Source organism: Oncorhynchus mykiss, chromosome 9, assembly GCF_057628025.1.
Source record: "Oncorhynchus mykiss isolate SJ-2025 chromosome 9, ASM5762802v1, whole genome shotgun sequence".
Lineage (NCBI taxonomy): Eukaryota > Metazoa > Chordata > Actinopteri > Salmoniformes > Salmonidae > Oncorhynchus > Oncorhynchus mykiss.
Window position 1 is genome coordinate 26,997,635 of NC_143030.1, and position 20,052 is coordinate 27,017,686.

General features: G+C 43.9%; 1 protein-coding gene across 5 annotated transcripts in view; it reads right to left on the bottom strand.

Moving 5' to 3' along the window:
• The window catches only part of frem1a (Fras1 related extracellular matrix 1a), a 31,668-nt gene that overhangs the window by 11,468 nt on the left and 148 nt on the right, over nucleotides 1-20,052 (bottom strand). For 4 of the 5 annotated variants that reach the window (XR_016483174.1, XR_016483175.1, XM_036987611.2 and 1 more), the window contains exons 2-17: nucleotides 9,166-9,581; nucleotides 6,700-6,794; nucleotides 6,106-6,416; nucleotides 5,664-5,860; nucleotides 4,931-5,254; nucleotides 4,609-4,717; nucleotides 4,214-4,345; nucleotides 3,772-4,116; nucleotides 2,664-2,806; nucleotides 2,353-2,549; nucleotides 2,095-2,185; nucleotides 1,838-2,005; nucleotides 1,287-1,495; nucleotides 901-994; nucleotides 541-793; nucleotides 102-305 (exon numbers count right to left, since the gene is read on the bottom strand). Coding sequence is in view for 3 of the 5 variants with exons in the window: in XM_036987611.2 (XP_036843506.1) it covers nucleotides 102-305; nucleotides 541-793; nucleotides 901-994; nucleotides 1,287-1,495; nucleotides 1,838-2,005; nucleotides 2,095-2,185; nucleotides 2,353-2,549; nucleotides 2,664-2,806; nucleotides 3,772-4,116; nucleotides 4,214-4,345; nucleotides 4,609-4,717; nucleotides 4,931-5,254; nucleotides 5,664-5,860; nucleotides 6,106-6,416; nucleotides 6,700-6,794; nucleotides 9,166-9,405 (3,112 nt within the window). In the remaining 2 variants the exon portion in view is untranslated. Of the gene's footprint in view, nucleotides 1-101; nucleotides 306-540; nucleotides 794-900; nucleotides 995-1,286; nucleotides 1,496-1,837; nucleotides 2,006-2,094; nucleotides 2,186-2,352; nucleotides 2,550-2,663; nucleotides 2,807-3,771; nucleotides 4,117-4,213; nucleotides 4,346-4,608; nucleotides 4,718-4,930; nucleotides 5,255-5,663; nucleotides 5,861-6,105; nucleotides 6,417-6,699; nucleotides 6,795-9,165; nucleotides 9,582-19,888; nucleotides 19,980-20,052 lie in introns of those variants that run through there. The other variant, XM_036987613.2, reaches the window with a different exon arrangement.

Sequence of the window (20,052 nt, forward strand, 5' to 3'; positions counted from 1 at the left end):
TAGGTGTATGTTTGCTCTTGAACCGTTTCACAAATCTCAAGGGTACTAATAATGTTTAAAAATGATCATAGGCATTTCTGCAGCATCACTGCATTCATGACCTGTTGCAATAGAAGGCATCTGACTGTCCACAGGGAACACGGTGACCTTCAGGTCATACAGAGGCAGGCTCTCCTGGACTTGTGTCCTGCCTCTTTTCAATGTGTCCCCTCGGTCATTACAGCATGACGGAGCGTTCTCCGCCTGGCCGTCGGATATCACAAACGTGATTGTGTCGTGTCGAGGGGCTAGTCCAATCTCCGCTCCTGAGAGACATAAGAAACATGATTGCAAGTTTTTGGCTTCAAAGAAGGGGATGAAATAATATGTCTATAATCATGTTTTTTGACTTAGAAAACAGAAAACCACATGATGGCCAACATAAAAGTTGTAAGATGTTAGGGTTAATGTATACAAATATATATTTTTTTAAATGGAATGGTCATAAACCAGCAATACACTTATGGTGGTGCAGGGATGAGGTAGATTTAACAATAATACCTGTGTGTTCGTAGGTGATTCTCCCTGCGACAATGTCTGCCTGAATGAAGCGATCGACCACAATGGCGTTTTTGCGCACCACGCCATGGTATGGCTGACGGGCAATCATGTAGGTCAGACTGTTATCGTCACTGTCTGCGTCTGTGGCATAAATGTACTCAGCGGTGATGATGACTTCCTGTCCCTCTGCACAGTCCAGAACAGGTTTCAGACCTGGCATGAGAACTGGAACCTCATCATTGATCAGTGTCACCTGTTGACAAAGATATGGTATTTGACTCTCATAAAGCAAACATTCACAGTAACATATTTTTGGCTCTGTTAGCATCGAAATGGTCATGTACATTAAGTTTACAGTACCTTAACTTCCAGAACAAAGTTGATTGCGTTAATCCCATCGGTAGCGATTAATTCAATGGCATCGCCCACTGTTTCCGAGCTGTCGTGATGATATCTGCACGGACAAACCAACACAATTGTGGTTCCACGATACAATAGGATTGTTGACACAATTTGACTCTCCTTGTTATCGAATCAGTTTGTGTAAATGCTGTATATAGATAGCCAATGACTGCTCTGTTCCAAAATTTACACTAGCATTATGCTTAGAATCAAGCCTTCTATTGGGTATACGTTCTAAACGGTATATAGTGTGGCCATTGGAACGCAGCCAACATGTACAAACTTTACATGAGCATCGCAGTGTGTTAGGGTGCAGTAATGAAGTGTCATCAATCATATCTGACCTAACTTTTAGGCTTTTCAGGTCGCGAACAGTGAAGTTCTGGCCCGGTTTCATGGAGAAGCCATCCAGCTGAACAGCTCCGTGCTGAGGCTCTCTCTTCAGCTCCACTCTCAGGCTCTCTTCTGTAGAGTCATGGTCTTCCAGCAGCAGGTGGTCCGGACCCACCCAGCACTCCCCACCCTCGTCCACTGTCAGAGGTTTCATGTGCACCTGGGGAGGGAACATAAAGTATACAGCAGGGTTGTCCAATGAAGGGCCTGAAGGGATGAAACAATCCTTCTTCTATTTAAGGGCAAATTTTATTTAAGGGCTAAATTGTCTGTTCAATTCATGATATAAATGGACCAATTAACTACCAGGTAGAAAATAAAACCCAGCAGTACTTTGGCCTTCGAGGGCCTCAATCGCCTTGGTGTAGAGTCTTCAACCTGCTTCAGCTACTCCTAGACAGCTTGTGGTAGAGTTAGCCGTGCTAGCATGATTGTGACAGGTTGGAGGTTAGAAGACACAGAAGTGTCATCTAGCTTGATAACTTTGAACACAACCTTATACCTCTGGGGCCAGGTTGTCCACTGGCACCACGGTAATGTTGAAGCAGATGCCAGCGACTGTGGTTCCCTGCTGGTTGGTGACGGAGAGCACCAACTGGATGTGCTGCGGGTAAGGCCCAATGTCCAGGATGGGAGGCATGTAGGCCACTTTCATGTAGTTGACTGCATGCTGGAACAATAAAGGTGTTAGTAAACCTAGTCTGACATTTCTCTCCCGTCCAGCCAAAATAACTGGGGGGTAAACATATCTGAGCTTACCTGTGTGAATAACCTTAACACTGGGGCTTCAGCATCCTTGGTGAATTTGGCAATGCTGTCAACCAGGAACAGCCTCCCTGCATCAAGGCCCCTGGCCAACAGGAAAATAGCACATTGAACGTAACAGTCGAGTTTGAAGGGGGATGCCTTAACGTATTAGCATTGGTAATCATTCTTCCCTATTGGTACCAAGTGTACAGTATGCATTCTATCCCTGCAAATGGCAAAAACAAACTTAACTCGACATGAGATGCTCACCCATAAGACCTGCTGTAGAAGGGCGGAGTGGTAACAGTGTATGTGAGCTCGCTGTCAGGGGACTCCAGGTCGATGAAGTGAAGCTGCTTCTTGGTCAGGTGGACCACCTCTGTCTCTTTGACCACCAGGCAGCGAGTCACCCCAGGGACCTCTTTAGGTGGCTGGTCAGGCACAGGGTTGATGTGCACCACTATGACCTGTAAAGGTGGGAGACCACATTAGCTTTGAATGACATTTGAGGAGTTTGAATTCCATTCAATCCAACTTTATGAATCTGCAATTGTACACGATCCGGTAATGGTACAACTCACCTGAGGTTCTGAAAGGTTGGGTGGGTCATGGAAGTCCGAGAGCACCACTTCGAAGGAGTCATCAAACACCTCATTCCCTAGATGACGGTAGTAGACCACAGAGTGGAACAAGTCCTTCTGCAGGAAACGGCTGACAGGATAACCTGAGAGAACCAAGGAAAAGAACACCATTGTCATTTTCTTTTTAACAGATGATTTAAGATAAAACTAAGTGATAATTTATGAGGCTGTGTGACTTAACTGAAACATACAGGTAACCGCCAAAATAAAGGAAACATCAATGTACAGGGTCTTAAAAGGGCGTTGGGCCACCACCAGCCAGAACAACTCCAGTGTTTGGGACTCTATTGGAGTGATGTGACACCATTCTTCCACGAGACATTCCATTATTTGGTGTTTTGTTGATGGTGGTGGAAAAAGCTGTCTCAGGCTCCGCTCCAGATTCTCCCACAAGTGTTTTAATTGGGTTGAGATCTGGTGACTGAGTATGATTGCGTATGATTTACATTGTTTTCATGTTCATCAAACCGTCCAGTGACCACTCGTGCCCTTTGGATGGGGGCATTGTCATCCTATGGAAGCATAGCCATGGCAACCATAGTAATGGTCTGGGCTATCCAGGGTCCTTGGGACATCCCTAACCCATTGAAATGTACATTTTAAAAGGTTAATGTTAGGTAAAGGTTGAGGTTAGGGTTATGGTAAGGGTTAGGGTAGGGATGTCCCAAGGAGCCAGGATAGCACTGACCCCAAAATAATGGCCTGCCCAGCATTTTTATATATGACCCTAAGCATGATGGGATGTTAACTGCTTAATTGACTCAAGAACCACACCTGTGTGGAAGCACCTGCGTTCAATATACTTTTGCATCCCTTATTTACTCAAGTGTTTCCATTATTTTGGCAGTTACCTGTATATTGAAGAATATCATTCTAAAACTGGCATGTGATTATCAAACTAAACAACAAGTCGGTCATTGCATAATAAAGCTCGGCAAAAGTTCCCCATTGCTATGCCTTGCAATTGCATTCAGCTGGGAACCAAAGTGTGCACAATAGCTGTGCCTTGTAAAACAATGTGGTCTATTCAGAGTGCTCCTCTCCTCACCAGTGAGTCCAGGACCAGGGATCTTCATGAGCTCTCCAGCTTGCGGTGGCCGGGTGATGTTGAACAGGATGTAGTCGTCGCTTGAGTCCATGTCTGAGGCCTGCAGTATGGATCCTCTCAGCAGGGCCGTGTGGCCCTCAGAGAGCTCCAGCACTGTGTTGGTGATGAGGAATGGTGGGCTGTCATCCTTGGGCAGGATGTTGATGGGGAACTTGTGCCGGGTCTGGTGGCGCCCATCGGTGATGCGGAAGATGATGAAGTCCTTGGTGGTGTCGCTGTCGTCGTGATGGTAGCGCACAGCGCCCGCGAGGATGTCGGCAACGGTGAACATGAAACCCTTGCCACCTGCAGATTATGGACACATAGTGGGGATGTTGCCGACATCCTAGAAGTAATTAAAATAGAATAACAATCAAATGATGCTATTGAAGGAGTTCTATACCTCTCAGTGTTAGCCTGCCATGCTGGAGGCCGTCGACAGTGATGATGCGTACAGCCTTGAAGTTGTCGTTGTCCACAATCTGGAGCTGATCCCAAGTGATTGGACGAGACTGACCTTCAAGAAGACTAAGACCTAGAAAGATCACATTGTGACATAACCATTTTATAATCTGTACAAGATCTGTGCAGAAGTTGTGTATCTGGAATACACCCATTGACCGGTTTGGGGAGCTACAGGAGGACGGGCTCATTGTAATGACTGGAATGGAATACATAGAACGTATCAAACATATGGAAACCATGTTTGACTCCGTTCCATGAGTCCATTCCAGCCATTACAGTGAGCCCGTCCTCCTATGGCTCCTCCCACCGGCCTCTACTGCCATTGACACCTACCCATGTTCCAGGACACCCTGGGTGCATTGGTGTCTGCTGTTCTAACTGACATGTGGACCATGATCGGGGCGCTCTTCTCAAAGAAGAAGTCATGTACCTCAAACTCCACCTGTTGAAGAGAAACTACATCTGATGGCCTGAGAAAGATGCCATTCTAGCCTGGTCTCAGATCTGTTTGGAATGTATAGCCAACTCTGTTGTTATGCCAAACAAAATGTTGCCACACTTTTGGACCTGTTCCACCACCTCCTTAAATACAATGGAAATTGAATTTAAACACTGTGAATGTGATGGGCCAAACAAAGGAAACAGTAATGGGCACCTCATAGTTCCTACGCTGGGTGTGGGATGAGTTGGGTGGCTGGTAGCCGATAAGCATGTCGTTGAGGTCCACCCAGGTGAAGGAGAAGATGGGTCGCGTGTGGTCTGACAGGTGGGTGATGAAGCCCTCTAGGGGGGGCTTGGTGATGTTGAACACCAGCAGCTGTTTGGGGGTCTCTCCGTCCTCTGCGTCCAGGGTGGCAGTGGAGAGGGGCGTGAGGATGAATTGGTCCACTTCCAGGATAAACATGGACATGAAGGCTGGCTTGGGCGGCTGGTTGGGAACAGCGCCAGGGATGTGGACAGGTATCCAGGCCCGCTCCGACTGCACATACAAACGCAAGCACAAGCACAAGCACATAGACACATGGTTAAATCACTAGGGTACCCTGGGCGGCAGGGTAGTCTAGTGGTTAGAGCATTGGACTAGTAACCAAAAGGTTGCAAGCTCAAATCCCTGAGCTGACAAGTAAAAAATCTGTCATGTTCCCACTGAACAAGGCAGTTAAGCCACTGTCATTGAAAATAAGAATTTGTTCTTAACTGACTTGCCTAGTTACAAAAATACAGACAAACAAAGCATTCCTACCGTGAGGTTGTGCTAACAAGGAGGCTGAATTTCTTAGTTGAACTTTCGCAGCATATGAAGTACTTTCACTGACCTCAAGATTTCAATCCTTCAACATTTTGGTAACTTCTAGAAAATGTTTCTGATGAGAAATAGCGTAAAGTACCTGGTATATGCTCCCGCTCCTGGTGTCGGTGAGGTCCAGTCGGAGGGCGATGTAGTCCACGTCTGGAGACGGTGGGTCTATGTGCTGGTACCTAAGGCCCATCACCAGGAACTCATCACAGGGCACTTTGATAACCTTTGCCAGCTTCAGGCCGTTCAGGCAGTCCTCAGTCTTACACATGGCCCTGGCCTTGTTATCTGTACGATTAGAAGAGGAAGTGAGGTTAGGGGGATGTGTTCAAGGACAAGTAAATGATTTTGGTTGGAATTCATGCATTACACTGATTTCTCATGCATTCAAATGAATTCAGTTCATGTTGAACACTACTTTTAATACATCCAACATTCTGAGTTTGCCAATTATCTACCAATTGACTGTATCACTACTCTTGTTACCATTACTACCAATATTTTACAACAGTAATACTATTATACATCCATACCTAGCTGCTGCCGGAGAGGAATGAAGCTCTCCGGCTCGTCCCCTCTGGCCTCCAGCTGGTCTGGCTCCCCAATGACCAACTGACCATGACCCGGGAGGTGTGTCTCGTGGGTGTTCACACGGATGCTACACTCAAGACTGGTCATCCTCTCATAGTGGAAGGACACCACGTTGCCGTCCAGCGTGTCGGACAGGCCGTAGAACTCTGGCACCACCAGGGACTTGGGCCCTAGTTTGATGATGTTGCAGTCAGGTTCCATGATCTCCACACGCAGGAAGAAGACCTCTGTAAAGGTCTCTGTCTCTGTGAACCTGGGGAGAAGACCATCTAGTCACACTGAAAACAGTACCAGTGGTCAGAACTTCCTTTTACAAGTGGGGCCAACTTTACAGGGAGGTGATAAGTGAGTACAATACTTAGTACAATAAAGAATTCCTGTTGCCATCTACTCTGTTTTGCAGGAAGTGATGTCTTCAGTCTCCTTCAGTGTCATTTTTTTAGTTAATTCAAAATGGGTATATTTTTTTTTACAATTATAAATACAATACATGTAATCATAGAACCTCTGAATAGAATTTGGAAAGATGCAGGTACCTGTAGAGTCGAAGCTTGACAGTATCTTCTTTTAGTATCGGGCAGCCATTGTGGACATACTTTATGTCATCAGCCAGGTAGTGGCAGTCAAACACCTACAATTTTGATGTGAAAATAAAATCAGATATATCCGAAATGCAGCCGTGGGCTACTGTAGCCTTTCAGAAAAAAACCATTTCCAAATGACCACTTAATAAATTAACAATCTTCCCGCTGCAGGATTATTATACTCTTGCAACAAAACTGGTCAAATAAGGTTCCCATGTATGTAGCTTGAGGCTTAGTTTATTGCAGTAAATCTTACAAGGGGCATAAAAAGAGTCCTCAAAAAACACCAGCTAAATAGGAGAGAGAGAGCAAAAATGCTAATAAAATCAAAAGTTGTTTTTCCTCTCAAAACAGCGAACAGAAAAACACTGTCTTGTTTACCCATTATTCAAGTAACATTCAGAAGAAAAACAAAACAGAGCAACCCAAGCTGCACCTAAACCAGAGGTTTCGTCCTGTCATCTGGTAGTAATATAACGTTACCATTGTTGCTTATTTAGGATAAATACTCTCTACAGTCACCGCCACATAACTAGCACCATTTAAAGTAACTACTTGATGTTGTTCATCGTGAACAACAAGTAATAGCGGCCTTAAAAAGTGCTACACAGTAACCAAACAACACACGAGAGTGGGTGGCAACATTTCCGGCTGCGTAGGGGTATCTCAAGTCATCTCAGACATGTAGGCTACTAGGGAGGGCACAGGGAAAAGCCCGGAGTCTGTCAACAGACCTTCATTAGGCCTGGAGGCTGCCTGTCTCTCCCTGCAGACAACAGCTCAATTAGTGTCCAGGGTCAGACATAAAATGCTCAGATCTACCTTCCTTTTCCTCTTCTGAGGATCAGACATATCAGTTTCAAGGGGTTCCAATGACTAATGACATCCACTGCAATACTCACGTTGGTTGAGTTTGTATAGCCACTGCCACCAATTGCTAATATTAGCATTTTCCACGAATTTTCAAACCAAAAAAAAACTACTTTCAAGCCCAAATCATTAAGGGCCGGTTTCCAATACACATATTATGCCTAGGACTAAAAAGCATCCTCAATAGAGAATCTCCATTTAAAGTGCTTTTTAGTCCAGGATTGTTTTGTCCAGGAAATGAGCCCCTCGGGTCTAGAGCAGGACATAAGTGGTCGCTTAGGGCCCCTGGAGTGTTTGAATAGTAAAATACACACGGTGCAAGTCAAAAATGTGTTTGTGCAGCAGCACTGACAGTCACTCAGTTAGCCATGTCATCTAACAATTTTTAGATTGGATAGTCAGTCTAGCCAGTTATCTAAACTTGAAGTAATCATTTAAAACAAAAAACAGTATCTCTGCCCAATGGCAAAAGGAGTAGAATTGCTTGAAATGTATTAAAAAAAATCAAAATTTTCTCCCTGCTCAATGGCAAAATGAGTAGAATTACATGACTTCTCTCTGTCCCATGGCAAAATGTGTAGAATTACATGACTTCTCTCTGTCCCATGGCAAAATGTGTAGAATTACATGACTTCTCTCTGTCCCATGGCAAAATGAGTAGAATTACATGACTTCTCTCTGTCCCATGGCAAAATGTGTAGAACTGCAGACAACTTGCTTTAAAACGGCAAAATATATTTCTGCCCCATGGCAGAATGAGTAGAATTGCATGAAATGCATTATAAAATGTCATTATTTTCTTTCTTCCCCATGGTAAAATGTGTAGAACTGCAGAAAAATTGCTTTAAAATTGGTACATGTTCTCTATGACCGATGGCAACATTTGTAGAATTACAGGAAATTGACTTTAAAAAGTAAATGTATCTCTCTGTCATGAAGGGGGGGGGGCACTAAAACATTTTGCCCACTCGTAAGGGGGGCTCCCCAACCAAATATTGCTTAGGGCCTCAAAAAAGCTAGAGCCGGCCCTGGCCTAGAGCCTATTGAAGAACTGCTTAAGGAACATACCATGGTACATACTGTATCACAATCCCCCTTGTACCTAAACCTCCTAATATAACAGCTTTATGGTCTGTTTTTATGATCAGCAATTAGGACAGTGTGTTAAGCGTTGTCAGGGATTCTCATTATGGGGGAGAAACATGCCAGTGACATACTGTTATTAGCGTTTTACTGCCAGGTTTACCCCAGGGCAGTTGTCTGTCACAAACCCTTTTCCTGGATAGTAAATGGTTGTTCAGACTTCTGTTCCAGTTGTAACAGGTAGGACATTTTCAGAGGTCCACCACCACTAAGTGGTAAACAGGCAGGTAAAAATACATCTTACTTAGGGTCCTGTGTCCGATGTGCCGAGTGTTTCTGCCATGGGCAGGGTCTTCAATGTGTGCTTGTCTCCTATCATCCCCTCTTAGATGACTATTCAACTTACAACTGGAAAAGCAATGGTTACCACCTGTTGACCTGCCACAAAGAAGCCAGTTACATTACCTGGGGTGTCAGCGTCCCCACCCTCTGCGTAATTGGCTCGTTGAGCACCACCTCCACCTTGCAGGCATCCTTCACCGGGGGGATGTGGAACTGCAGGTCCCCCTCCTGCAGGTAGGCCGGCTGGCCCCTCTTCACCCTCAACCCTAGGTTAGTCTTCACCAGGGAGCTGTGTGACCCTCCAGCCACGACCAGCAGCAGCCAGGGAAGTGCCCATCGCAGTGCCCCTCTCTGTAAACCCATCACTGTCCCTGACTCAATGGAAGCCTGTCTCCTGCTTCTTCATGGAATGGGTACCAAAGCAAAGTGGAGACAGTTTGAGTTATAAATTGCGAGTAGGTTGTTCTGTTGACCGCTGTGCAGATGTGTTGTGGTTATCCTCCTCTATGGTAGTGGCTGCTTCACTTGTAGTGGACGGGCTGAAAAATACAAACGTTTTGTTACTCAGTAACTCCTGAACTAATGTGCAATGGTAATGGAAAATAAGCTTTCAGAACATCTAAAAACACAGTGTATCAGATTACTAGACAATTTGTCAAGGAGATCACTATTGCAAATGGTGTATAAAGATGTTTACATATAACACATTACATAATGCTATTTGCGAGGCCGTTTAGTAAGAAAAATTACACAGTTGTCCAGTGTCCACCGTGTCCATCATCAGTTCAAAATGATGTCATCCATTTAGTTCCAGGAAGGCATAGTTTGCTGTTTCTGAGTTAATCAGCAGTATACCTTAGCTGTTTTCTCATGTGAGGAACAATGGTGTCCTTCATTTGAGACCGCTGCTCACAATGTCTAATGGGTCACAGGTCTTTGACAAAAGCTTGTATTTGGCATCTTGCCTGTCTCCTTCTGCTTAGCAACGAGCTTAGGAGGAGTTAGAGTGGTTTCCTGTGTCAGAGATTCTCCAGCTGGATATTGTCAGAGATTCTCCAGCTGGAATATTGTCAGAGATTCTCCAGCTGGATATTGTCAGAGATTCTCCAGCTGGAATATTGTCAGAGATTCTCCAGCTGGAATATTGTCAGCGATTCTCCAGCTGGAATAATGTCAGAGATTCTCCAGCTGGATATTGTCAGAGATTCTCCAGCTGGAAAATTGTCAGATTCTCCAGCTGGAATATTGTCAGAGATTCTCCAGCTGGAATATTGTCAGAGATTCTCCAGCTGGAATATTGTCAGCGATTCTCCAGCTGGAATATTGTCAGAGATTCTCCAGCTGGAATATTGTCAGAGATTCTCCAGCTGGAATATTGTCAGAGATTCTCCAGCTGGAATATTGTCAGAGATTCTCCAGCTGGAATATTGTCAGCGATTCTCCAGCTGGAATATTGTCATAGATTCTCCAACTGGAATATTGTCAGCGAGTCCTCCAAGAAAGCCAACACACTTCCTGAGAAAGAGCTTTCTGTACCTGTGGTACTCAGGATAACGTCTACCGTTTCTTCTCTGTTTAGAGTTTGAACAGAGCCAAATAATGACAATGAAATGTAAGGATAAGGTCCTCGTACAAGTAGTACCACTTTGTGGAATCAACTTGGCAACAAGCGCCTTGTTGGTAAGATCATATAAGCTGATAGTGTCCCTGTAATACACTCATGGATTAGAAGAATTAAAAGAATGAGCTGGATAAGCCTTGACCTCTCCCTGACCTCAAAACATCTGGATAGTGTCTTCAACACAATTACCCAACAAGCTCTGGCATTGAGAACTTTAGGCCACAACCTGACTGCATTTCTTTGATTCATAGGTTGAGGGGCCGGATACTTTCAGAACTGCTTTATTTCTCCTTATAGACATGGACTAACAACCCTGCATGGAGTAAATTATAATGATGCTAATAATGCATCTATGATTGAGAGACATATTTTCCCATCTTCCCTTCGGATAACCAATTGTTGTGGACTGACCACAGGAATCCCTGCCAAGGACTAGTTCTAAGGGTGGCTCTTGTAGCCTGGTAGCGTCAGAAGGGTGAGTGTTCAGTCTGGTTTAACCAGGCTAGTGTCTCAGCACGTCCATCTGAAGATGAGGTGATAACTAGAAATATGCCCTCTCTGAGCCTAGGAACTTCACAAGCTTTGAACTAGGGTCTGGCGTAGAGAGACCTGTCTCATCTGTCATCATTGAACACATGGCTAAACAAGGTTAATTTCCCTGACTAGCAGTATAATGAACTGAGCAAATGTGCAAAGCCACAAATGATTAATTTGAATACCGGTGTGCTGCAATTGAAGAGTCATTTTTGCGAGTGATGTTGATTTAACACAGGTGTCATATTGCACTGATTGCCCTGACTCACTTTGACCTCTTATGCGGCCTCTCATTGTCTGCTCTGACGAAGGTGGCTTTAAAAAGAGTTTAGCTCTGGGTCTAGGGATTAAGCTAAGCTACAACTGGCGTACAGTTGAAAGTCTTAATTTATAAATAATGACTTATCAAACTCAATATCAAAGCAAACCGGATTTCCCCTTAGTAAATCATCTTTATTAAGAAAACAAAGAGGAAGTAGTAAAAAGCCCTGGGGTAGTGAACAGTAAATCCAATCATCATAATGAGCCAGGAGTCGGATTTCTCCTGTCTCTCTTCCTGAGTTTGGAAGCGGTCCCGCAGTCACAGACATGCCTTTGTTTGCTCATTCCTTTTCAGTCATTTTTACTCCCTCCTCATGTAGGATGACTCCTTCCCTCCCTCCCTCCCCCCTTCCCTCCTTCCCTTCCTTCATACAGTGCATTTGGAAAGTATTCAGACCCCTTCCCTTTTTCCACATTTTGTTACTTTAAGCATTATTTAAAAATAATAATAATTGTATTCCCCTCATCAATCTACACACAATACCCCATAATTACAAAGCGAAAACACGTTTTTAGATTTTTTTTCCCTCACATTTATTAAAAATAAAAAACAGAACAAGTTTGAAAAATCGCAAAAATATTCAACAGTAAAGAGGCGACTCCGGGATGCTGGCCTTCTAGGCAGAGTTGCAAAGAAAAAGCCATATCTCAGACTGGCCAATAAAAAGAAAATATGAAGATGGGCAAAAGAACACAGACACTAGACTACACTAGAGGAACTCTGCCTAGAAGGCCAGCATCCCGGAGTCGTCCCTTCACTGTTGACGATGAGACTGGTGCTTTGCGAGTACTATTTAATAAAGCTGCCAGTTGAGAACTTGTGAGGCGTCTGTTTCTCAAACTAGAAACTCTAATATATTTGTCCTCTTGCTCAGTTGTGCACTGGGGCCTCTCACTCCTCTTTCTATTCTGGTTAGAGCCAGTTTGCGCTGTTCTGTGAAGGGAATAGTACACAGCGTTCTACGAGATCTTCAGTTGCTTGGCAATTTCTCGCAAGGAAATGCCTTCATTTCTCAGAACAAGAACAGACTGACGAGTTTCAGAAGAAAGTGCTTTGTTTCTAGTCATTTTGAGCCTGTAATTTAACCCACAAATGCTGAAACTCCAGATACTCAACTAGTCTAAAGAAGACCAGTTTTATTGCTTCTTTAATCAGACAACAGTTTTCAACTGTGCTAATATAATTGCAAAAGGGTTTTCTAATGATCAATTAGCCTTTTATAATGATAAACTTGGATTAGCTAACGCAACGTGCAATTGGAACACAGGAGTGATGGTTGCTGATAATGGGCCTCTGTACGCCTATCTAGATATTCCATAAAAAAATCTGTCATTTCCAGCTACAATAGTCATTTACAACATTAAGAATGTCTACACTGTATTTCTGATCAATTTGATGTTATTTTAATGGACAACAAATATGCTTTTCTTTCAAAAACAAGGACATTTCTAAGTGACTCCAAACTTTTGAACGGTGGTGTATGCAAATATGATATTTCAAAAACCTGTTCTTGCTTTGTCATTATGGGGTATTGTGCGTAGATTGATGAGGGAAAAAAATATTGAATACATTTTAGAGTAAGGCTGTGACGTAACAAAATGTGGAAAATGTCAAGGGGTCTGAATACTTCCCGAATGCACTGTATATGCAATCCAGTACCATGCACCTCCAAAAGTTCTGCTTTCAAATGAGGTCTATCCTCTGCAGCCATAAACACACTTGCTAAGACCAGACGACTTATCGGTCTATGGCTCAAAATAGAACGTGACCCTGAAAGACAGGTGATAGCAGAGAAATTTGACAACCAACATTACGCATATGGTTTTTCAAGACAATTTAGTGTGACTATCAGGAGCCGTGTGGAAGAAGCCCTTTTGCCACCCATTTGCAACTGGCACATGACTGACTTGGCTGTCTCTCCAGGGCATGTTGATGATGACTGACCTGAGGTTCTCGAACACTCTAACCCCTATCTCACTGACCTAAACCACACATACACACTCACAACACACTGCCAAATACAAATGGCTGATCTGATGAGGGGCCTTTAAGACTATGTGCAAAGCACTATGGGACGGTATGAGATGGACTGAGGCCTAGGCTTGTGGGGAGACATCTGAAGCCCCCTTAAGCAGATTTCTGACGGTCTAGTTTTAACTTTGTTGCTTTCCCATCATAGAACTTAATCTCAGAGCATGAAACATTAGTCTATTTTAACCATATTCGGTTAGGAGTGATTTAGACCGTTACCTGAGTAGGGATGCCCAACGGCATACTAAATACTGCTAGTTGAACATCATTTGGGTGTGTTTGTGACAATGGAAAATCACTCGGCCTCCATGGACAATTGAGAGAGTTGAAATATTGGCCATTCACGTAACTGTTTCTGAAAACATGCATGATACCTAGAAACATAATAGTTTGAGGGGGATATGGGTGAAAAATGTCCAGTATAATTTTAATATAAATGGTTTAATATGTCTGAATTTTGGGCTAATGGTATCAAGCTTTACACTCGTCAACACCTGACTCCTATTCCTTACATAACGCACTACTTTTGACCAGAGCTCTATGGGTCAAAAGTTGTGTACTATATGGGGAATAGGGTGCTATTCAGGGCGCTGCCCTGGTGCTCACAGTCACCACATCATGAATGGATTCCTTACATAACGCACTACTTTTGACCAGAGCTCTATGGGTCAAAAGTTGTGTACTATATGGGGAATAGGGTGCTATTCAGGGCGCTGCCCTGGTGCTCACAGTCACCACATCATGAATCAATTGGGTTCCTCTGCTCTGAATGATTTCCTTGAAGGTGCAACTGCAGTCCTTCCTTACTACAGTAATAATGTATAACTTGAGACCAGGGGAGTTCAGTAGGTCATACCTTAGCAAAATTGATTTCCAACCGAAAGATAAAATGTGCATCCTTAATGGACAAATTCAAGTTGTACTTCCCCAATTCAAAATGTTTCAAAACATTTTCTCCCTACTTAACATGACCTAGGACAGTTTTAGCTCTGCACTTTGAAATGTTCAGATCTAAGACTGCCCTTACGTTACCAACCACTTCCAAGCACAGTACAATACCTTCGCAATACGCCATTCAAAGCATGACTGACATGTGTAAGTGTTGCAGCCATTCAATTGACAATTTAAAGGCAGCTGTGTTTTTGTAGTTAACACCCGCCATTTTAATTCTAACCCCGGTGACTGTGTTCTTTCCTTTTCCCTGCTCTCCCCTTCTGGAGACCTTGGAACTTGGCCTTAGCCTGAAGGCAAGTGCCAGTTGGTGGTAATGACAGTATTTCCTGATGCAACCTGCTTATTTCCAGATGCTCCTTGGTGCGTTAGCTGTTAGCACATGGGCAAAGTGTTCTGCTGCCTGGGGCTACAGCACATTGGTGCACCTCCCAGCCCAACCCAACCCAGCCACGGCTTGCCCTCCAGTCTGCAGCCGTCTTGGTGCCAGAGCTAAAAAGAATTAGTGCCAGGGCCAATTCAAAGGGCTTTTTACTGTGCTGATGGGGATGGATCTGTCTTGGTCTGGTCCCAGATATGTTTGTGCAGTAGGAGTTGGCAAGATACTATAGCACAAACAGATTTGGGACCCAAACAAATTTTTCAAGCTGGCACCAAGGCTAAGGAACTATACATCACATTTTAGGGTAACGTCTTTGAAACTGTGAGAAACTCAGTTTCCTGGAGGCGTGCACTTTCCCAGCGTGCATTGGCTTTGGTCAGAGCTCAATCTATTAGCAATTAAAAGACCCAGTTTGCTTCGTAAAAAAAGGGCCTCAACTCGAAACGGTCGGACCAAGAAGTCAGAATCCTCAGATGTTCCCTAAGGGCCATTTCCTGTGTCCTGTAAGAGGAGCCTCTCCAATACTGGGTGGTATTCATTAGGGCATGCAACAGAAAACATTGAAAAACATTTTGTAATGTAAAACGGAAATGAGCGCTTCTTATTGGACAACCCATCACTGTTTTTTAGACCATTTTCTATTTGGTGCCTAATGAATACAACCCAGTTGTCCAAGGAGAATCCTAACAGGGAAAGGATTAGGCTCTATTTGTAAGGGGGAAAGGGACAAATTAAAGGCACAGCTTAACACCAGGGACCTTTCCCATCACTAACCGCCCACTCCAACCATCTGCCCGGCCCCTATATCCTGCATCCCCACAAAGAGAGGCTCCCGGCAGGGTAAACATCACTCCTTGGGCCTGGGTTTTGTTCATTCGGCACTAAACGGAAGAAAAGCGCCAAACAGGGAGGAACTACTATGCTAATTTCCATTTTCCATTGCAAAATGTTTAAAAACATTTTTAAATGTTTTCCGTTGTGTGACCTAATGAACACAGCTCTGGTAAAGCTCTGAGAATCAGAGCAATGTGAGATCAGGGAGGACTTATTTTCACTGCACTGATAATGGTGTGAAATATAAACCTGTTATGTACTGAGAATAGTGCTTGTGTGTTTACATGCTGATGGGAGAGAGACAGTGGTGGATTAGCTGCTATCTCTCTGAGACAGTTTGATCTACGCTCTTTACTCTGGACTTTGGTCTTCTCTCAACATTCACATAGCCAACATCTTTATGTCGAGACCTGGCATCCCCCTCACTTACATATTAACACACAAATCACCAGCTGGAATGTGCAGTTAAGACAATCTTGCTCACTTCGCTATCTTGTCTCTGCTCACTGGGTCAGTGAAGCAGCACTCACTGATATTTCTGTAGGTTAAAGCCAAAGAAGAGCTTATTCACCTGACTTTCACTACTGTAAGTCCGTCCAGTGAACCCAAATCTATGTGACACCAAACCTAACAGACCAACAATGCCAATGGTATTTCCTAAACAACAGACCAACTCAAAGGGATTCCATGGATAATAAAGGGATAAATATAGTATTGTGTGTTCAAGTGCTTTCCCCCACTGGGCAATTTCAACTAAAAAGATCTATGTGATGACATTGACTCAACGTAAAACGATCTATGTGATGACATTGACTCAACGTAAAAAGATCTATGTGATGACATTGACTCAACGTAAAAAGATCTATGTGATGACATTGACTCAACGTAAAAAGATCTATGTGATGACATTGACTCAACGTAAAAAGATCTATGTGATGACATTGACTCAACGTAAAAAGATCTATGTGATGACATAGACTCAACGTGGAAAACTGATTGGATTTACAAAAAGTCATCAATGTAAGAGGATTCCGTCTTTTTTTCCACCCAACTTTGAACCTAAATCCAATAACGGGGTGACATTTTTGCTTGATTTCATGTTGAATTCACAACTCAACACAACCAAAATCGAAACTAGACGTTGAACTGACGTCTGCGCCCAGTGGATTGAGACTTTACAAAAAAACCTAGGAGACACCAATCTGAAGTAAGCTTCTCACAAATTTCTGACACTGTTTACCCCTCAAAACTCCTTGAACATGATCTTACCAGCAGCGTAAACCACTGGCATTGTACTGAGAGCAAGACGCGACACGTTTTTAACCAACCCTGACTCTGATTATAAGGTTAACCTCGGTTGGAGGCATTCACAGGGAGGTTTGGAGCATGTTCAGTGCACCAGTGTTGAAAGGAGCCTGTGTGGGCTAAGAAAAACCCATAATAATGGGGTGGACGGTTCTTGTTGACGTCAGTCACACAGAAATTCATTTGTCAAACTTCTAACTGCAGTAAAACTCCAACTGGGTCTGTGACCCTCTTAACCAACTGAAGCATGCAGCTCCCCCCCCCCCCCCCCCCCCCCCGTTCTTTGTTTGTGATTATAGTTTGAGGAAGGAGCTTGACAGCTATGGTGGAAGCTTCACTTGCAGTTCAGTTGGAATCGGGTGTGTTTTTACAGTGGGAAGTTATCTCAAAAGCAGTCGCACAACTGTGAGATATCGGAGGCCTAATAAAAGTCAGTCAATTACGGTTGAAGACAGTTAAACCGTTTCATTGTTGGGACAGAAAAATAGCCAGTGTTTTGGATAAAAATGTTATCCTATACCAACCAGAATGAAAACACATGTCCAGGGGTCTGTTTAAGACATACAGGTGTGTGTCTGCAAAGCATCAGCTCCAGGATGGCCCTGGACCCTGGGCCCCGAGAGTTGAACTTTGCTGTCCCCCAGGAGTGTGATGCAATCCCTCTGTCATCACCTCAAGCTCACAGCTCTCTATGCCCGTCATAGCACAGCCCAGACATCTGCTCTGTGTCAGTCCAACGTAAGGTCTCAAAATTAGATGGACTTTTTTTCCAACTGAAACTGAAGTACGACCTGGCATCGGTTCATGTGTGTCTGCTTTCATCAATGAAACTGGTATTCATTCTGGAATAAACTGTGATTTTATCCAGTAATGTTTTGCAGGAGGCTGGATATGGGACACGGTTATTCCCAACCAGGTCAGTTAGAAGTCATTAGACCTGGGAATGGACATTGATTTGTGAAATGAGGTCTGTAAGGCCAGGCATGATGAGAATTGTCCCATGCTTTTTTATTTGTACATTGGAGAGGAGACTGTTTTACTCGTATTTGTGCTTGTGTGCGTGCATGTGTCTGTGTTTACATGATTGTGTGAGTTGAATTGTGTCATGTGATACTGGACTGGTCATGTGATCCTACGACTGACATATCCCAGAGCATGCTAGGTGGGTGGCCTGTGCCCTCCTGAATGCTCACTGACGCAACACAGTTCCGGTACCTGATTGGTGGGGGGTCAGATTGGGAGGACACAGGACAGCATACCAGGCCTGACTGTAAAATCAGGATTCGTATTGAGGAGAGGGGCTGCATGATATGGGTTGTGAGGCAAACGTGGTGGAATGTCTGTAGATACAGTATGTTTATTTCAATCTAGAGGGATCTCGTGATGTCAAACGGAATCATACTATCAAATAGATCCCTTACTGGTTTAGTATAAGCCCAAGCTGTATTTACTAAATCTTTAGAATCAAGCGTCCGAACTCCGGAGAATCCATCTGGCCAAGATCAAAGTCATCACCACTGTACCTCTTCAAAGACAAGTTGACACAAACTATCACTTCCGTGGCCAGTTCTCAGTGTTCAACTGAGTGTATAATTTGGGTCTTGCAGAGATGGGAATGTAGCGCTTCCCTTTGACAAGCGGGTCTTCTCCACAGCTGGGAATGCCTGGTGATCAGCTGCCTCCGCTCAACAGCCAAGCGCCACTGCACTGTGTCTCATCTCCGTAATGACAGGCTCCTGAGCAGCCAGCAATTTCCAAAGAAAGAGGAGTCAGAGAGAGAGAGAGAGAGAGAGCAAGAGAGTGAGCAAAAGAGAGAGAGAGAGAGAGAGAGAGAGAGAATAGATAGAGAGAGAGAGATAGAGAGAGTGAGAGTGAGAGAGAGAGAAAAGAGATAGTGAGAGTGAGAGAGAGAGAAAAGGAGTCCTGTATTTGGCAGCCAGCCAGCCAGCATATTCGTCCAACAGCCAAGTTGTGATGTGTCCCAGACTTCTTATGACAAGAGAGAGGAGTTTACTAAATCCTAGTCCATGAGATTGATACAAAGGGAGGAAATGTAGGAGTGATGTGTCTTCATATATTTGACTTCATAAACAGAACGGAAACAAACTGCCAACACGTTTCATTAAAATGCTTCAGGACATTTTTTGAGTGTCTTTGAACATTTGCAGTATAACTACTGAGCTCAGTCAAGGTGACTCGCGTAAGTGGTCCGTGACGAACTCCTGGAAAAGTGACACGCAAAACAAACTTAACAGTCAAATTTCAAGCTCACTCTATTGTGAAGAACGTGAAGGTCATACAGTGTACTACTGCTGAAGACTCACAGCCGCCTCTCTGTCTTAACTAGGGCACACAATAACATGTCTGAAGAAGACCATGCAGTAAGAGAACCGCATGAAAGACTAGAGTCCAACAACTAATGCCCTAGCCCAGACTCATGTACTGACTTCAGGTTTGCACAACCACTTTATTGTGATATTTGTTGTTGCTTTAAGAGGCAGCTTTCTCATGAAAACGACACATTCTTTTTAGAAAGGTTTGAGTGTGCTTTTTAGAAGTGTGTGTGCGGGGGGGGGGGGGGGGGGGGTCTCATTCCTGATCTCCTGGTAGCTTGAAGTACCATCATACAGACCATTCTTCCTTTACACAACCGATCAGAGATTGATAACAAATCCAGTGGACCAACCTTGTTTGTTTTATACAACTCGCCCTTCCCTTTCTTTTCCTGAAATGTTTCCCTACTATAAAAACGTTAAATGACAAGCCAGACCACTACAGATCACAACTTTGTCTTTTAGTAAGAAAACTCACATCTCATCAACTTTTCGGAATTCCTCCACATACTGATTGCCCTAAGGGAACTCACATCTCATCAACTTTTCGGAACTCCTCCACATACTGATTGCCCTAAGGGAACTCACATCTCATCAACTTTTCGGAACTCCTCCACATACTGATTGCCCTAAGGGGACAAATAAAAATAAAGCTGAATTGACTGCCAACCAGTAAAGCCAACAGCAAGACAGACTG